This window comes from Lytechinus variegatus, chromosome 5 (assembly GCF_018143015.1).
Source record: "Lytechinus variegatus isolate NC3 chromosome 5, Lvar_3.0, whole genome shotgun sequence".
Classification (NCBI taxonomy): domain Eukaryota; kingdom Metazoa; phylum Echinodermata; class Echinoidea; order Temnopleuroida; family Toxopneustidae; genus Lytechinus; species Lytechinus variegatus.
In genome coordinates this window covers 2,000,955-2,018,757 of record NC_054744.1, presented here as the reverse complement: position 1 = coordinate 2,018,757, position 17,803 = coordinate 2,000,955, and the positions used below count along the sequence as shown (strand labels likewise).

The window sequence follows — 17,803 nt, the reverse complement described above, 5'->3', positions numbered from 1 at the left end:
ATTGCAAATATTTTCTTGCAACACCTCCTTAGTCTACATGGTAAAATGAACTGTTTATGGATAAGTCTTTTCATTTTACAAAGCAAAAAATAATTAGTATATGAAGTGTAAATTAGATGAACTAGGCATTAGACTAAATGAGAATTCGACACGTGGGTATTCACCAAGTGTTGTTTAATGGAAATTGAAACAAATATGTTTAAGCTCATTTTGTATCATACCACCCGAGATGTAGACCAACTGGTTGTAGACCAACTGGTTGTAGACCAAGCAAAAATACACCTAATCAGTCACTGGCCAGAGGTAATATCACCACTCCTAATCTGCCTCTCACCTTCCATTAAGAAGATCTGACAAGCTTTGTGAAGAAGATGTACTCCAATCTTTCGTTTCTTTGCCCCGGACCAGCTGTGAGCCACTCCATAGTAATCTCCTCTCTTGGCGTTGGTGAGGCGGGAAAGACCTTTATGAAGAAATAGAAATGGTACTGGTGAATTTCACGAGACTGGGTTATTCATACAAATACATATAAACATGGGTTAGTAGAGTTTGGTTTTCAGATACAAGATGAGGATGTGGGGGCAATGTGGTAGAGTAGTCTTGACTCTTGTTTTTTTTTTAATCAGAGGCCCATGAATTTTCATCTCAGCCATGGCTGATTCATCATCATCATCACCACCACCACCACCATCACAATCATCATTATCATCATCACCACCACCACCACCACCACCAAAATCATCATCATCACCACCACCACCACCACAATCACCATCATCACCACCACAATCATCATCATCGTTAATATCATAAAATAGTACCAGTAAAGGGAAGGCAAAAAAATTTATCAGTGGCATGTGTAATAAAAGCTCACAATGATTTGGTGCTTCAAAGCTCAGAAGCATTTTTTATTAGTAGAAACGGTGATACAATTCACCCATCTCTAATATGCATGTAACATACATTATATAATGGTGATAAGGATCCAGTTCATATGGCTAAAATCTATCATATGACTAGTCATTTATTTTAGCTAACAGGAAGTTTGCTAATGACTGATACTACACATTAGTTCTACTGACTATTCATAGTTTTAAGACAAGAGTGTTTAATCAAATAATAATGCACATTTGCTATCTTTGGAACAGTCCAGATGCCCTCAGTTTTGGCTCAGGCATGTTCCAAAAGCACACATGGGACCATGTATTACCAAAGGGAATAGATATTGATATTCAAAATAAAGCATTTTGAGGGTTCTCAAAAATCAAATGGTTTTTCACCAAAGATATTATTAGCACCTCACCCCACAGTACCTTATATTGTTGATATCTTCAGGAAAATTCCTTTCAGACTAAATATACTTTTATATAGCTCATGTTGAAATAAATGTATCAACAACATTTTCTATCTAAGACCAATGGCTATTATTCTATCCAATTTCTTTTCATGCCAAATTACATCATATATTGAGCCAAAAAGATTTTCATAGAGGCTTTCCTTTTTCAATCAACAAGGGCTCTTTGAAATTTTTTGTGTGCATTTCGACTTTTTTGTCCCTGTATAATTTGTAGTTGACTTGGGCATGCATGAAGAAGACTAATTAGAACACTTACCAAGTGCATCAATCATACAAGCTTCTCTGGTGTAAGCTTCCACTGGTATAACATTCTGGAAACAATGTAATGAAACCACACCCATTCCGCCAGACCATACATCTAAGATGTGAAGAACTTTAGAACCAGGCTATGGTAAAAAAAAAGAAGAGGAAAACATTAATTGAGTTCATATAATCACACCTAACAGGGCTCTCACTTAACGGGGCATTCAACTGAGAAGTCACATTGGAGGGTGAGGGGGGTAGAGATATTATCTTTCAAAATTTGCACAATGAGATATTAATTAAGCAGCTTAACATTTGAAAACAAATAATTACGAGTGCTAGTAGATCAGGCGTGAAGGGTGTTATGGATTAGGCACCAAGATGTCTGAAAACAGAAAGTGAGTAAAATTGGTATGGACTGAGGAACCATAATTTACTTTTGAACGAGTTTATGATGCAGGGTGTTAGTTTTTGTATAAAAATCATTAGACCTGGTAAAAGTCTAGGACTAATAGGGTTATTAACACTTTGAAAAGACAATGTAGAGTTTGGTTGAATTTGTACTGTCCGATTTGTTTATCACGCCACTGCAAATGGCTTCCATTTGATGTACAAGTCAAGCCTGTTGCAAAGTTCATAACGACTAAATTTTTCCATGACTTGCCACTTTATCAACCTTAACCTTTAAACTTTTTCTTTGGTTGTTACAGCAAAAATTGACAACTATGATTTTTTTTTTTAGTTTCCCGATGGCCAGTTTAGTTTAGGGGTCAAAGTGATCATTTTGAAAAAGCATTGCTTATTATATAGGCCTGAGTCATAACATTTTATTTTCTGAGACGGTGCTTGCTGGTGAGTTTTCGGAGAGAAAGATGGACCAGTAAAAAATAAAGAAATCCATTAAAAAACTAAGTGTTACCAAAGAAAATGAAAATCAACCAATTTAAGAAGTAAACTTTCCTTTTGAAATCTTCAATAAACCTAGTCAGGACCACACAGAGAAATAAGATTACAGAGCAGGATTTATCAATTTTAATGCTTGAATTCATATGCCTGAAACAAAGTTACCATATATGTCACTCAATATGGGTTGTTTTTTTTTAAAGTTTTTAATGCACAGCTAAAATGTACATGCATGATGTCAACCAATCACATTCCATCAATATTACTTTAAATCATAGATATCTAAAGATGTGAATTTACCTTTTTAGTCATTTTCTTCTTGAGATGATCAAGAGCTTCTTCAAAGTGTGCATAAGGTCGTGACCTTTTACCCTTGCCCACATAGAATATGGCTGATACAAAGGTCCTGAATGTCTCCAGCTGTGTGAGTTTGGGATACCTGAAAAACAAAAATTCATACCTCTTTAATATACTTTCCAGGACAAACTCTTGATCTCACGTGTGATATAAAATGCAATTTTCCAATGCACTGGGGATATATTAGCTCTTTGTATTTTTTAGATAGTTCAAAGACAAAAATTCAAAATGGTATTAATGTTTTAAGCAGCCATAAAAGAGTATTTAATTTTTTTGACTAGGCCCTATCAATAAAACCACAAATTTCAATTTGCCATCAAATTTTCAACTTCTGAAGCTTAAAGGTAAATGCCAGTTGTAATAACAATATCAAAATGAGTTCGTACAGAATCCAATGAAATGACCACCAAAGTGTCTGTTTGTATAAACAATACGTATGTGCCAAAGGATTCTGGAAGAAATTGTGTAATTGCTAAGAAATCAGGAAATAAGCACAGGATTAGGGTCAATCGTCGGCCGACATTCAAAGCAATAATAATAATACACTGTCCCACGTGTGCTTATGTGTTGGTGATCTTCAGAGTGAACATTTTTCAGCATAGATTTCAAGATTTCACAAAGTTCAGTTTATGTAACTGTACCAGACCTAGATCCTCGATGATATACTGACAATTAAGCCTGGTTTTACAGACTTTCTCATGAAATCAGCGTTTATTGCAACTACTGGCATTTTTCTTTAACTCCATTCCCAATTTCCAATCTGACTTTGCTCTAACTTACAACAATATTTCTATATTGTGCCCTCAATTGTTCTCTATCATTTATGTTCTTTTTTGGTTCATGCATGAACAATGAACTTATCTGTCCTGGGTGTGCTAATGGCTAGCATCAAAATGAAAGAATTGGCCACAATTGAAATAGCAGTCTGAACTGAACACTGTCAAACAAGTGATGAAAGAACTCACCGACTAGGAAGGTCCCTGGTTACACGTGGGTCTAGAAGAAGGTAATTAAAGGATGACTTCAATTTGCCCTCTCTCCATTTTCTCTTTGGATCAGGTTCTTGAAACTGTTCCACCATCTGCTTTTCAAGGTCATGACTCTCTGGTAAGGGTTTGCTTTCACTCAGTACCTCAGCCAGTTCATACTGAAAATCTAAAGCAAAAATTAAAAATATCCTTATCTCATTCCTGATATAAATAGATCCAACTTTCATTGATGACCAATATAATCAAAACTTCCTGATACTTCTTTATAATTCATTTTTCAAAATGTGCCTGGAGAGCATCATATGTTCAAATCAATTCTACTTAATAATTCCAGTTACAATTACCAGTAAAAAAGTTAGTTGCATAGAAACAAAATATTATAGTAAACCGGCAGACCCTGACACTGAAATCAATACATAACAAAAAGTTTTGGTTCAAGATAAATGATGGTTGTTTAAACCCAAGATTAATAAATCCCACAAACAATATCAGGTAAAAGCAGCCAGTGGCATGAACATTCTATTGTTCCCTTGTAAGAAGTGACTAATGCATAATCAACCTTGGTTCTTGTCAAACATCTACTTGTAAACTTACTATTATTGGCCATATCTTGCTTCTGTTTCAATCTCTTGGTTGTGCAACCACCATCCTGCATTAACCTTACAAGGAAATTGAGGTATACTGATCTTGTAGTCGCAGTAACTGGTCCAACATCCTCACCATGATCATGAAGTTTAGCCTTCAGTTCAGTGTTTGTCAGCTTGGCAAGTTCTGGCGGAATCTCCAACCTTTGAGGCACGTCATCCTCAACAGAGTCTGATTTGAAAGAAGCCCAATCGTAGATAATGGTGTCGTCTGCAGGAGCGAAGCTAAAGTTGAGCAGAGATGGCTCGCTTCCAGAGGCAGGAAGGAAGTGTTCTTCAATCAGAGAAGTGCCTGATCTTCTGTTATAGTACACGGATCTTGAAGACACGCTGGAGCTTGGAGAGGAGAGAGCACTACTGGATGTTGGAGAAGATAATGGAGATGCCTCACAAGCCTCAGAAAGTGATTGCTTCCTTTCGTTTACTTCAATTTCAGCTGTATAATATGAAGAAATAGATGCATCTTCTTGTCCTTTTTCGCTCACACTGCTGATCACTGCAGACTCTGGTGAACACAAGGCCCCCTGCTCTTCAAAATCTATACTTGGATATTTAAGAGGACAGAACACTGTCCTCCTCCTGTCTTTATCAGTAGCCTTTGTGAAAATAACAGTGTGATCTGGAGAGGTCACATCTAATCCAAAGCCAGTCAATGTGTGTTCATCGGCTGATAGGGCGCCCTCTCCTTCAGAATGTACCTCACTCTGACTTGGACTGGTCTGACGCAAAGATGGAGATACTACAGACGATGATGAAGACCTGTTGGATGAGCTTGATGACAGACTGTAGTTGTCAAGGTTCATGGAGAGCAATGCACGATTTAAGGAAGTATCTCCATATGATGACTGCACGCTCTCTGGACGATCGTAACATGATGTGTGAGTTGTTGGATGGTGCTTTGGGAATGATATCTCATAGTCATCTAGATCATGGTCAGTGTCATCTTCTTCCTCCTCTTCTAAACCTTGAGAAAGGGACTCATTATCTGTGGAACTCAAAGTTGGGCTGGTTGCAGAGCCCGGACTCCAGCTGTAACCAGCATTATAATTGTAAAGGTGGCCATCTTTGTCAGGTGATGGGTTACTCAGCATCTCATGATCGGACAGATAACTTGGAGAACCACAGATATCTATACGGAAGAAAATAAAGAACAACAAAATGCAATGCAAATATGAAAGAAAGATAATGCCAAGGTAAATGACCTTTCACCCCCAAACCAAGATTTTGCAATGTGGGCAGGCGACATGTAGGGTAGCCAGAGGCCATCTCGCTGAAATACTGTTACATACATTGTATATTTGCAATAGAGATAAGGTACCGGGTATTTCATTGTTGGGAGCATGATTTTTATTGTAAATTTATTGTTTCATGATGAAGATAATTATGATGATGATGATCCAAATGCATATTTATTTTATTGTTCGAAATAGACATGAAATTAAATACTCTGAAAATTTCCTTTGCCCTATTGATCGAAGGCACGGCAGCTGCTGTGCAGGGCCAGATCGATGAGGCTCTATCCCTTTAATTGTTGAATGCCAAACATGGTAGCAGCAACTCCCATTTTTTAAGTCTTTGGGTCTGACGCGGCCGGGGTTTGAACTCCAGACCTCCCGGTTGTAAGATTGACACTCTACCAACTGAGCCAACACTCTGGATGATGATGATAGTGATACGAATCATTAATGATGTTGATGATGATTATGGTGATGAAGATGGTGATGATGATGACAAAGGTGATGATTACAACGATGGCGGTGATGAGGATTATGATGATTTAAGATGATGGTAATGATTATAAAGCCAAATTTTTACCATGATTGCTTTGTTCCCGAGAAGCAAGTGGAATACTCCTGACATCATCCACATTGTCTTCTTCTGGGTCGCTACATTGACCATCCATCCACATATCCAGAAGATTGATGCAATCCCAGTGGTTACTACTCTCAGCCATGTTCTTGGCCGTATTACCCTCCTCATCTTCTATTGATGGGTCACCCCCGTTCCACAGGAGGAGTTCCAGGGCTTGAAACCTTCCCCATGAAGCAGCTACATGGACAGGTGTGAGCCCCTCTGTCGATCTATTGTGAAATGAAAGGTTCAACAAGAGACCATTTGAATTTCAAGGTACAAAATGGACTTAACACAACCTTTCTGTTGTCGGTTATCAAAATATTGTGCTTCAAAATTTTGAAATATGAGGTCATATCAGGAAATGTAAATGGTGGCAAACTCATATTGTCTGAAACTCCTGTAGAGAATTCTTTCTATAGGCAAAAGAAGGCTTAACTACTTTTGTCCTACCTATAAAATGGAGTCTTTTAAAGAGCTGTTCTAAAAATTGTTGAATTTCTAGATCGATGAGGATTTTTTATCATCCTGGCAGTTACATATTGTTTATCAATTTATAAAGATAATGTATACAAAGCTATATGTACCTTTGAATATAATTATAGAATATTTGAACTTGCTAATATCCTGCTAAAAGACTGATCATCTCTTGCCTCCTGGTGGCTTGATAGCCTTAGCATTGAGCTGGTGTGTGGTCTTGGTGTTTTGATTCTACATTATATTCAAAGTTGTGAGTGACCAACTTACAAATGAGGTAGAAATGGGAAAATCAACATTTTGGAACTCCCCCTTTACATACAATTACTTTGTACACCTCTTCATAATGCACAACATATAATCAGCAGTAGGTTGTAAAAATCATTTGTGGACAGCGCAAAGAAAGCTACATTTTTACAGTAATGTCAGAAACAGACACCTTCTTTTGTCTAGAAAGAGTTCTCTGCAGGAATCAGGAAACCTCTTTCAGACAAAGAAGTTTATAGTATTACCATAAACTAAGCTTTTTCTGAGCCGTCCTCAAAATTGTTACATTTTGAGATACAAGATTTGAATAGCCCACTGAGGAAATAATGGACAGTCCATGCTTTAATGTCATTCAACATTATTGCCAGACTCACCTGACATTAGGGTCTGCATTGTGTTGGAGGAAGAGAGTGGTAAGCTCTAGAGCATGACGAGAATCACAGCCAACTGCAAGATGAAAAGGAGTCACACCCTCGGCTGGAAGAAGCAGATTTGGACATGCTCCTTCTTTTAGCAACGTTGCTGCCCGGCTGCAAATTTGTAGAAAATAATACATTAAAAAGTTAAAAAACCAATTACTGCAATCACGAAAATCTGAATTCATCTCTAAAGTTAAACTGCTGTAAGAAAATGATAGCACTCATTGCAAATGTCTATTGCATTGCAATTCTACAATTGATTTCTGTATCCGTATTGTTCAGTCAGCAAAATACCAGGGTTGGCATATCACGCTAACAGAGATACATCACATTCCATGTTGCAAGAAACTTTGCAGGTAATTGCAAGACATATGAATAATTTACGAGCCCTAGAAATAGATTTACAATCAATCAGAAGATCATGCACCAGTACACACATCTTGTCTTGTCTTTCCGTTGATACCCACAATCAAAGTGTTGATTATTATGGCAAAGTTGAAAAAAGTTGACTTGACCTTGTCTGCGATATCCTTCTATACTGTACATATTCAATAGAATTGTAATTGCCAGCTCAGAACCAGCCTGTACACAGCCACTCACACTTGTGCGAGACCGAGGTTAAAGGAAACCTAAGCACTTGCCCGATTGCCCGGGGCAAGTAAAAGTTAGAGTCGTGCAAGTGTTTTGAAGTAAAGACAAAAAATACTTGCCCGAATCGGGCAAGCAAAATTCTCATTGTGAAATTATATTTTACAAAGTTTCCCCATGCTTCACACGCAAAAATACCCTCAATTCAAATTGCAAGCCAGTTTGCGACATTTTTTGTGATCTACACACAAAAACACACACACCATGCACATGTGGCTGGTGCGCCCAGCCTCCAGCTTGTGTGGCAGGCATAAAGGATCTCCATGCTGCTGTGCACACCCGTACTATCCCCGATCACTCTGAATCAAAGTGAACAAGCTCACATGAAAAATAGTTTTCCAACAAAATAATCACAAAATCGGAGGAAATTTTTTTATACTTAAATTGATTCTCATATTACTGATTTGGTGATGTGATCGGAGGAGCAAGTTATTGAGTTTTCATAACTAGTTTCAGCCGTTGTTTTGAGTGTTGCTGTGATCGGTGTAGGGGGAAGAAAGATGCGTGCAAGTCCACGATGCCGCGATGGTTCATTTGATTTAAAGTTTGTCAATGTTTCTCTGTGAAATTTTATTCATTTCTAAAATGTTTATTTTTCCAACAATTTTCAAAATATATTTTAAACAAATATCAGCAAGATTTTTGTTTGATGATTGCATTTTTGTTTTGTTTCAAATTTGAGCTTTCTTCCTCTTTCTTTCTTTTCCTTCCTTCCTTCCTTCCTTTCTTCATCCTTACTTGCTACCTTCCTTTCTTTTTTCTTTCTTTCTTCCTTATTTACTTCCTTCCTTCCTTTCTTTCCTATCCTTTCTTCATCCTTTTTTCTATCTTTCCCCCTTGCCTTTTTTTTGTTCCATCTATCTTTCTGTTCAATCTTTCCTAGCTTTCTTTCCTGATCTTTTTTTCTCTCTCTCTGATCATTTTTCTTTCTTTTCTTCATTTTTTACATGTACTTTTCTTTTTTTTTTTAATTTCTTCATTTTTTCTTTCCTCTAATTTTTCTTTGCTTCCTTCTCCCTTTCTCTCCTTTTTCTTTTCGTGCTTTCTTTCCTTCCTTCTTCCATTATTTTCTTTTTTTTTATTCACCCTTCACTTCATTCTTTCCTTCCACTAACGTTTCATCCTTTCTTAAATTCTTTATTTTCTTCTTTCCTTCTCTATTTCCTCATTCTTTCTTTCCTTTTTTGCTATCTCCTTCCTTCCTGTTTTCCCCTTTCTTTTTCTTTTCTCTCAAAAAAATAAAGAAAATTTTGTTCTTCATTCTCTTTCTTCCCTTTTTCTTACATTCTTTTCCCCCTTTTTAATTTCTTTCCATTCTTTCTTTCATCCATAATTCATTCTCGCTTCCTTTCCTGTTCTTTTCTTTCCCTTTATCTTTATTTCAAAGAAGGAAACCTTTTTTTTCTTTCCTTTATTCTTTCTTTCTTCTCCATTCATCTCTTTTCTTTCCTTTTTTCTTTCTCTCCTTCATTCTTTCCTTCACCCATTTGTTCACCTTCCCTTTATCTTTCTTTCCTTCTTTCTTTATTTATTTTCTGTGATTCCCCTTTTTATTTTGTGTCACGGTCATATACAAAAGCACATGAAAATATATGAGAGAAAATTAATCAAATGGCATATTAACACCAATTTCAGTCATAGAAGGTCACATAACTTTGAAAAAAAAATATTACAAAGCACAATAGTTCACGTTGAAAGAGAGGGGGCAATGGTATAGACATGTAACACCGTAGTACTTTCTTTTGAAGCGGTAAAACATTATTTTGAAGGATTTTTAAGGGCAAGTGAAATGTATTTTGGGCAAGTATTTTCCAACTATTTAGAAATTCACTTGCACGAATGGACAAGTACTTCTAAAAAGTTATGTAGCACCCTGCCCAAGAAGAGAAGCAATCTTATTGGAAATAGAAAAATGACAGGAACAATTTTAAAAAGTTTCATCAAAATCAGTTATGAAATAAGCAAGTTATGGACCTTTAAAAAGTCTTGTTATAATTTCTATGGGGATCCTCAAATTGGCAAACATGCTTCAAAATGGCTGATTTGTGGACAACTCTCCATTTGTTTGGTACACAAATTTTCAGATTTTCCCCTTTATTTTTACGTTTCACATTATCTCCTCCTTACCTAGCTCGAGCGAAGTTCGTGCAGGCTCCACTCCACTTCATTACCACTACACCTACCCAAACTTCAAGACCATGAACTCGATCTCATATTCCGAGTGACAAGGTGGGTTTTTATGGGGGGGGGGAATTCATGCAACATCATGATGTTTAAAAACAATTAAAAGTAATAATATTCTTACTTTACACAACGTTTCACTTCTTTTCCATGCTTCAATCAGTCTCAAAATTGGTGATTTAGAGCCAACATGAAGTTCCTCATACATATAATTCGCTGCCAATTTAAAAACACTGCATGTGCGAGGGTCCAAGCTCGGACAAGACCCGGGCGGTAGTACCTCGTGCATATCGCACCTGCATGCGATGTTATGAAATCGGCAGCAAATTATTTATATGTGTGAGGAACTTCATCTTGGCTCTAAATCACCAATTTAAACACCTCTAACACATACTAATACTAAAATACTTAAAGTGCGTAGGCCTACGTCTCAACAGTCACAGCCACAGGCACAGTATTCTCGTGCCCGATGCGACGGGCGAGGGATCGCCTCCGGCTCCGATCCGACCCACTCGCACTCGGTAATGGAGCATGAGCTCGCGCGTGTTGTAACTTGTTAGGCTCTTCTTTTTTGGTCTTGGATAGCACGACTAAGTACTGTAAATCAATTTTTAAGAGTTTGCCAACGAACCTGAGGTGCTCATCGTTAATAGCTTGCACCAATCGACTTGATTTCTTGAGTTTTGAGGCAGCCATTGCCCGTATCATCTGAATCCATTACCGATATAAATAACTGGCTGTCATTTTGAGATTCCCGGGGATCTTATCTACAAAGACCTTATCAAAAAGAGGAGACATATTGACATGGAGCTGCGTAGCAAATTAGATCAGCGCCGCGTAGATACGTATACCAATCTCTCCAATAACGCTCTTTGTCATTTTTAATGCGCCAAGCACGCTGTGTGTGGTCTGCAACTCTGTCAATAAACGAATTAAGTTACTTCAGAAACAAAGCCGGATGAATGAATTTTCTTGCCATTGATTACAAGTGCCAGAGGAAATGTATCAGCGCTATTTTATTTGGTATCCATTATCATGAGAGCTTGTTATCATCACCGAATCAGCGTATATAGTGTAGATCAAAATGCCGCATTATATTGATCGAATCGCTGTAGCCCTTCTTCGCCCACTCCGTCGGCTTCGTTTTAACGAGGTAGGGCTATTCGCTCCTTGGTGGAAGTCCATATCCAACGGCATCGCTGTGTCTCGATCTCATCATCACAGACTTTGCTGTTATACTTATATCAAACGGACTTACACGGCATCCAGGCAGCATATTATACACAAACTGAAAAATATAAGTGCTGACAACTTCCAAGATGATAAATACGCGTCTTCTTTTTCTTCATGTCTTGAAAATCAAAGAACAATTTTTGCTTTAGCTAGTGGACATGGAAAATGTGGAGTTGCAATTGTGAGAGTTTCTGGTCCTCAAGCAAATATGGTTCTTGAGAGAATGATTCCTAGAAAGAGAGCTGTTGGAGTCAGACAAGTAGTTTTATCTCCCATTCATGATCCCACAACAAATGAATTAATTGATCATGGGTTGATAATGTGGTTTACTGGTATGCACTTTTTTTGTATATTGTTGCCTATTTTTTTTATACCGGACTGGTATATAGAATTGGTTTTAACTGTAACTGATCATATTCTTGTCTCTTTTTTTTTAGCGGCTATTAGTCATATTGAATTTTGTTGCCAAAATATGACGTTTAGAATTTACTCTAATTTACACTCTTGTCGGACTATATTTGGATATATACTATAGTATATATAATGAATTCAAAACTCAGTAAAAGGATCATGATAAATCATCAATTCTTTAAACTCATTTCCAAAAAGCATTTGACCGGCCTTTTCATAGATACAATTTTATCTTACCATCTTTTTTTGCAATGCCTAGAGGTAACCGATATAGGAAGGCAGAACATCACTCCAAAGATCTGTGGTATATTTACAATGTAAATAAAATCTTTTTAGTCATATAATCTTATTGTGATGAATAATTTAGTTGAAAATGTGTGCTGTAGATCAGGGGCCGCAGAAGTTGGGGGGGGGCTTCAGCTCGGCCCCACTTTTTTTCGAAACCGTGTACAAAAACGTAAAAATTACCATAAAATTGTGTTTTTTTGCATGGTTTCGCGGCCCCTGTAGATGATGATACTTGAATGAATATATTTTTTTCCCTTTTTATTAATTCAGGTCCTAATAGTTTTACAGGAGAAGATGTCTGTGAGCTACAGGTTCATGGTGGACCAGCAGTAATTGCTGCTCTCTATGCTGCGCTTAGAAAACTTGATGGATTTTATCTTGCAGAACCTGGAGAGTTTTCAAAGAGGTTTGATCTACTGACTATTTTCTAGTAGAAAACCTATAGAAGCCATTATATTACTATTAATATAATGATGATGATTATTAAATGATAATGATTGTCATTGTTATGTATTCCCATTATTATTAACCTTCAATATTAAAGAAAATCATAATCATTGCCATTATTAGTATTATTTTTATCATTGTAATTATTATTAGTAGTAGTAGTAGTATTGTCATTATTATTTTTGTTACTAGTATTATCATTATTTTCATCAGTATTGTTATTATCATTATTATTATTGTTGTTATTGTCATTATTATTTTGATCTGCCCAGAATTTACCGGTAGAAAGTAGTAGTAGTAGTAGTAGTAGTAGTAGTAGTAGTAGTAGTAGTAGTAGTAGTAGTAGTAGTAGTAGTAGTAGCAGCAGTAGCAGTAGCAGTAGCAGTAGTAGTAGTAGTAGTAGTAGTAGTATTAGTAGTGTTATTACATTATTATTATCATTTGAAATATCCAGCTGCATTATTTTGATAATCATCATTATGATTGTTTGATTTTTTGGGGGGTTATTCTTTTCTTGATTCTTATGAATGAAGTAAATTTTAATGGATTTTGACAAAAATGGTCACAATTCCTATTTGCTTACTTTGGAGGATGTAAAATCTACAAAATTTTGTTCATTTTTGCCCATCTTAGAGCATTTTACAATGGTAAGCTTGACCTGACTGAAGTTGAAGGCCTTGGTGATTTGATTCAGGCCGAGACCGAAGCCCAGAGACAACAAGCTGTACGTCAGATGTCTGGATTCCTTAGTCAACTCTATGAAGGATGGAGAGCCAGGCTCATTAGGGTATCACAAGATAGTATAAACATTCAAAATCATGGAGTACCCAAGTGATAACGTCAGCAAAAATAAATTGATATCAATAATTTGGGTAGAGCATGATGGAATACCTCCACAATCAAAATTTGATTGGAATTGGTCAATGGGGGGCCCCTAAGATATGACCTCCTGAATACATAATTATAGCCCTATTTTTTATGCTATTTAATTCTTACTATTCTTAGATGTCAAGTAATCCTTTCTTATTTGATCATTGCCTATGTATACTTTCCTCTCCCTGTCTTTCTCTCCCTCTCTCTCTGTCTCTCCCTCTCTTCGTTTCTTGCGCCTTGGGCACTCTGCAAAATGGATATGTGCATTATAACACCTATCTATTAATAACATGGTGAGAAGGAAGAAAAGAGTTTTACAAATTCACAATACTCATGGTCATTGACTCGGTTTGATTTCTCTCTTTTGCTCTTTTTTTTTGGTCCAGACAGTCGCACATGTTGAGGCATTCATTGACTTCAGTGAGGATGAAAATATTGAGGAAGGAGTTTTAGATAGAGGTAAGATGATGATCTAATTCACTGAATCAATTTCAATTAATTTATAATAAGTGTATAGCTCCCTGAGTACAGGTTCATGTATTTCAATATCATCACAGAGATTTTTGAGGTTGGTTCCAGTCATAAATGGGGGAAATTTATTCCTCTATTTCACAGCAAATGGCATGTCATTGTAAAGAGGAATAATTCAGCTTTCCAATGATACCAGTTTCATCTATTATACTTCATTAACCAAAAAGATATCATCCCCCAAAACTGAGTTGCAAAACTTTTTTGAGGGGTTTAGTAATATAATAGATATTGATGATGATTAAATGATATAGTGATGATGATGATAACCACAATTAAAGTGGTAGATGACAAATAATTAATGATCACAATAGAATGGATGATAATTATGGAAGTTCTTTTATATTCATTTCATATTTATGGATGTGCAGTATTATTCACAATTCTCATAATTTCTACACAATCTGTACAATTGCAGCAAGGGAGGAAGTCGGGCAACTATTGACTGAAGTTAGACGGCATCTACAGGATGGCAGGAAAGGTGAAAGGTTACGGAGCGGAGTTCATGTCACCATAGCTGGTCAACCCAATGTTGGGAAGAGTACACTACTGAATGCTCTATGTAAGATATCTTTATTCTTTCTGTCTGTCTGTACATCCTGTTTTCATCCTCATGACAACTTAAAATGTATATGACAGATCAACATAAATCTGTTCTCTTGTTTATGTGCATATGCATAATCAAAACATTTTGAGTAAAAAAAAGTTTTTATATAAAAAGAGTAAATTATGTTGGTTTGAAGTTAATTCTACAAGCAATATTTATGCCAAATTAAATTGATAGCAGCCAACATACATGTATTGAAGGGTGTGCATCATGCCCCCTCCCTCCCCTTTCAGTCATTAACGCCTCAGATTCATAATAAGCCTTGTCTTTTTAGGGTTAAACCATGAACTGATTAAAACTTCATTATTGTATATAGTAGCTAGGATGTAGAATCTCAGTTTTAACAATCTTCTCCTGGGGAGCATGAAAGAAATTATATTTTGCTCTGAGCCAATCAGATGTAAGGAAATTGGTAGCTTGTAACAAAAGTGATCATCACTGACTATATGTCATGTGAAACACTCCCCAGGGGCCCCGTTTCATAAAGATTTGCTATCATTACAAATTGCAATTTCTATAATAAATTTACCACCAGCCAGTCAGATTGAAGGATTTCAGTAGCTTTTAACTTTTATTGCAAATTTGTTAATTGTAACAAGTTCCATGAAATGGATTTAATCAGGTCAGCGTCCTGCTGCTATTGTGTCGCCCATTGCTGGAACCACCAGGGATGTGGTGGAATCAGCTCTTAACATCGGTGGGTATCCAGTCTTACTCAGTGACACGGCGGGGATACGGGAAAGTCTTGATGAGATTGAGATGGAAGGAGTCAGAAGGGCCAGGGAGAGGTATGTCAAATCTGAACAATAAACTGTCTTTGTAATCAAACCAAAGGGCCATTTGCATAAAGACATACAACTGTTGGAAATTTTCTGTGTTAACATTATTTTGACTCTTTGATCATCCCTTTTATAGATTGATTTTTACATATATTATGTTTATTTTCAATTCTTTTGATGATCCACAGAACAAACCTATCTGACCTTGTCATCTATATGCTTGATGCCACAACGCTCCGCGTTGATACATCTCCTGAGGACATCCTACATCAGATTGATTCTTGTGTTGAAGAATCCAAACTATGGCAGAACACTGATCAGGATGTGTGTGACAGCTCCAATAGGGATGTGATAGCGATAGTTAATAAAGTGGACCTACTGGATGAGAGGTCAAAGACACTGCTTCGTTCTGTCACCGAGGATGTCTCGAGGTGGCACAGCAATGGAGAGAGTGAAAGGCTGGTTGTCTTGTCTCTGTCCTGTAAAACAGAGGAAGGGATGGATGGATTCATGCACTTACTCCAAGAAAAGTTAAAGGAGATGTAAGAATCTTATTAAAATGATGTGCTAGGATTTAGGTATATTCCACTTTTTTTTAGTACTATTCAAATCCATGTTAAAACCTACTTTTTTGTTAAATAGCCTTTCCCTTCACATGTGGAGCCCCTCAACTGTTTAGTCTACTGTGAACTATACAATTAATTTAATTAATTTGATTTTTTGCTGAAATTCCTTCTTTTTTTCTATTTTCTTTTCCTTAGCATTTAGAAACATGTTTTTGTGAGAAGCGCTATACAAATAATTATATTATATTGGATGGCTCAGAATGGAACACGGTACTATGAATATTCCAAGAGTTTGGGGAAATATTCCATGAATCGCAGATGAGTGGAATATTGACCCTAACAAGGGGAATATTTCTGGTATTTCTTGGAATAAATGCAACTTCAATTTTTCTTTCTTGTAAAGCATTTCAAGTGTCATTAACTCTGCTTTGGTTTGTTGGTACTTGCACATTCACATTATATATGTCACGTAGAATGACAATACCATGCTGAAAGAAAATATTTTGGATCATAGATTCTTCCATTCAAAGATTCTTGCACTGGTAATGTCACATTATTTAAAAGTAGAGTGACAGTCGTTGGAAGTGCATATCATATTATCAGTGAGATCTGGAGCTCTTTTTAAACGGGTGGTACTTAGCAAGTTGAAAATATTCTTTGAATTTTTTTTTTAAATCTACAAAATAAAGATTGATACTCCTGTTCATTAGTAGGAATCAACTTGAATATGGATGGCAGTGGCCCATTTCTGTCTTTATTTTTCTTGCTATTAGGTGCAGCAATCCTACCTCTTCAGACCCATACCTAACACAGGAGCGCCATCGCAACCATCTCATGGAGAGCGCCCTCTCTCTGGAATCATTTGAAAAGCGAGATGATCTCGTAATGGCTGCGGAGGAGTTGAGGATCGCCCTACGGCATCTTGGGAAGATAACTGGTCATGTGACTACAGAAGAGGTGCTGGATGTCATTTTCAAAGATTTTTGTATCGGGAAATGATTTTTTTTTTTAATACAGTTGCAATCTCCTAGCCATAGGCCATTAGCTCTTTCAATTTACATTACATGTAAAAAAAAATTAAAATAAAAAAACATTTAAAAATCTTTGGGGGAGCTTATGACACACCCTCCCCCTCCTGTCTTGTTAGGAATCAATTATTTGTAGGGTTAAGAATTGTACCAACATAGTATAGGCTTTCCAAATGGTGGTTCATTTTTGTTATTTATCTATTTACATATGAGCAATATGAATGAATTTGTATACACAATTATTAAAAAAGAATGCATTTCCAGTGTTTGAGAATCGAGTGGATGTATCCTAGTAATATCATATGAAGTGTATTCAACCAAGTTAATTGTTCATGCGCCTCTGTGGAGGGAGAAAGAAAGAAAAGGGGGAAAGAAAGAGAGAGAGAAAGAAAGAGAGAAAGAAAGAAAAAGGAAGAAATAAAGAAAAAGGAAGAAAGAAAAAGGAAGAAAGAAAGAAAAAGGAAGAAAGAAAGAAAAAGTATCACATCAAAAATCCCAAACTTAAGAATTCATTTTAACTTTCCTGTTATTTGATAGATTTGTGTCAAACCATCAATGTTTTTCTATAACTTTGCTGCTTTCATAAAACAACTATAATCAGGGTGAATTAAATCCCTTTAAATCTCTCGCATGCAAAAAAAAGTTCTTGGACATAATTCATGTATGCATGATATTATGCCAAATGAAATGACAACTTTGAATTTGAA

The 17,803-nt window shown here is 36.4% G+C and overlaps 2 protein-coding genes across 2 annotated transcripts; one reads left to right on the top strand and one right to left on the bottom strand.

The window, feature by feature from the left end:
- Positions 1–241: 241 nt before the first annotated feature.
- Positions 242–11,135, bottom strand: LOC121415042 (ankyrin repeat and LEM domain-containing protein 1-like). Its single transcript, XM_041608115.1, has 8 exons — positions 10,968–11,135; positions 7,463–7,618; positions 6,309–6,574; positions 4,444–5,622; positions 3,826–4,015; positions 2,804–2,942; positions 1,614–1,743; positions 242–463 (listed from the first exon to the last, which is right to left on the bottom strand). The coding sequence occupies exons 1-8, from the start codon at positions 11,042–11,044 to the stop codon at positions 291–293; spliced, it is 2,310 nt and encodes a 769-aa protein (XP_041464049.1). The 5' UTR covers positions 11,045–11,135; the 3' UTR covers positions 242–290.
- Positions 11,136–11,204: 69 nt separating this feature from the next.
- LOC121415043 (tRNA modification GTPase GTPBP3, mitochondrial-like) lies at positions 11,205–17,209 on the top strand. The gene is made up of 8 exons (XM_041608116.1): positions 11,205–11,901; positions 12,539–12,674; positions 13,349–13,502; positions 13,975–14,047; positions 14,535–14,678; positions 15,346–15,511; positions 15,691–16,044; positions 16,842–17,209. Exons 1-8 carry the CDS (start codon positions 11,421–11,423, stop codon positions 17,065–17,067), a joined length of 1,734 nt encoding a protein of 577 aa, XP_041464050.1. The 5' UTR covers positions 11,205–11,420; the 3' UTR covers positions 17,068–17,209.
- Positions 17,210–17,803: the final 594 nt, after the last annotated feature.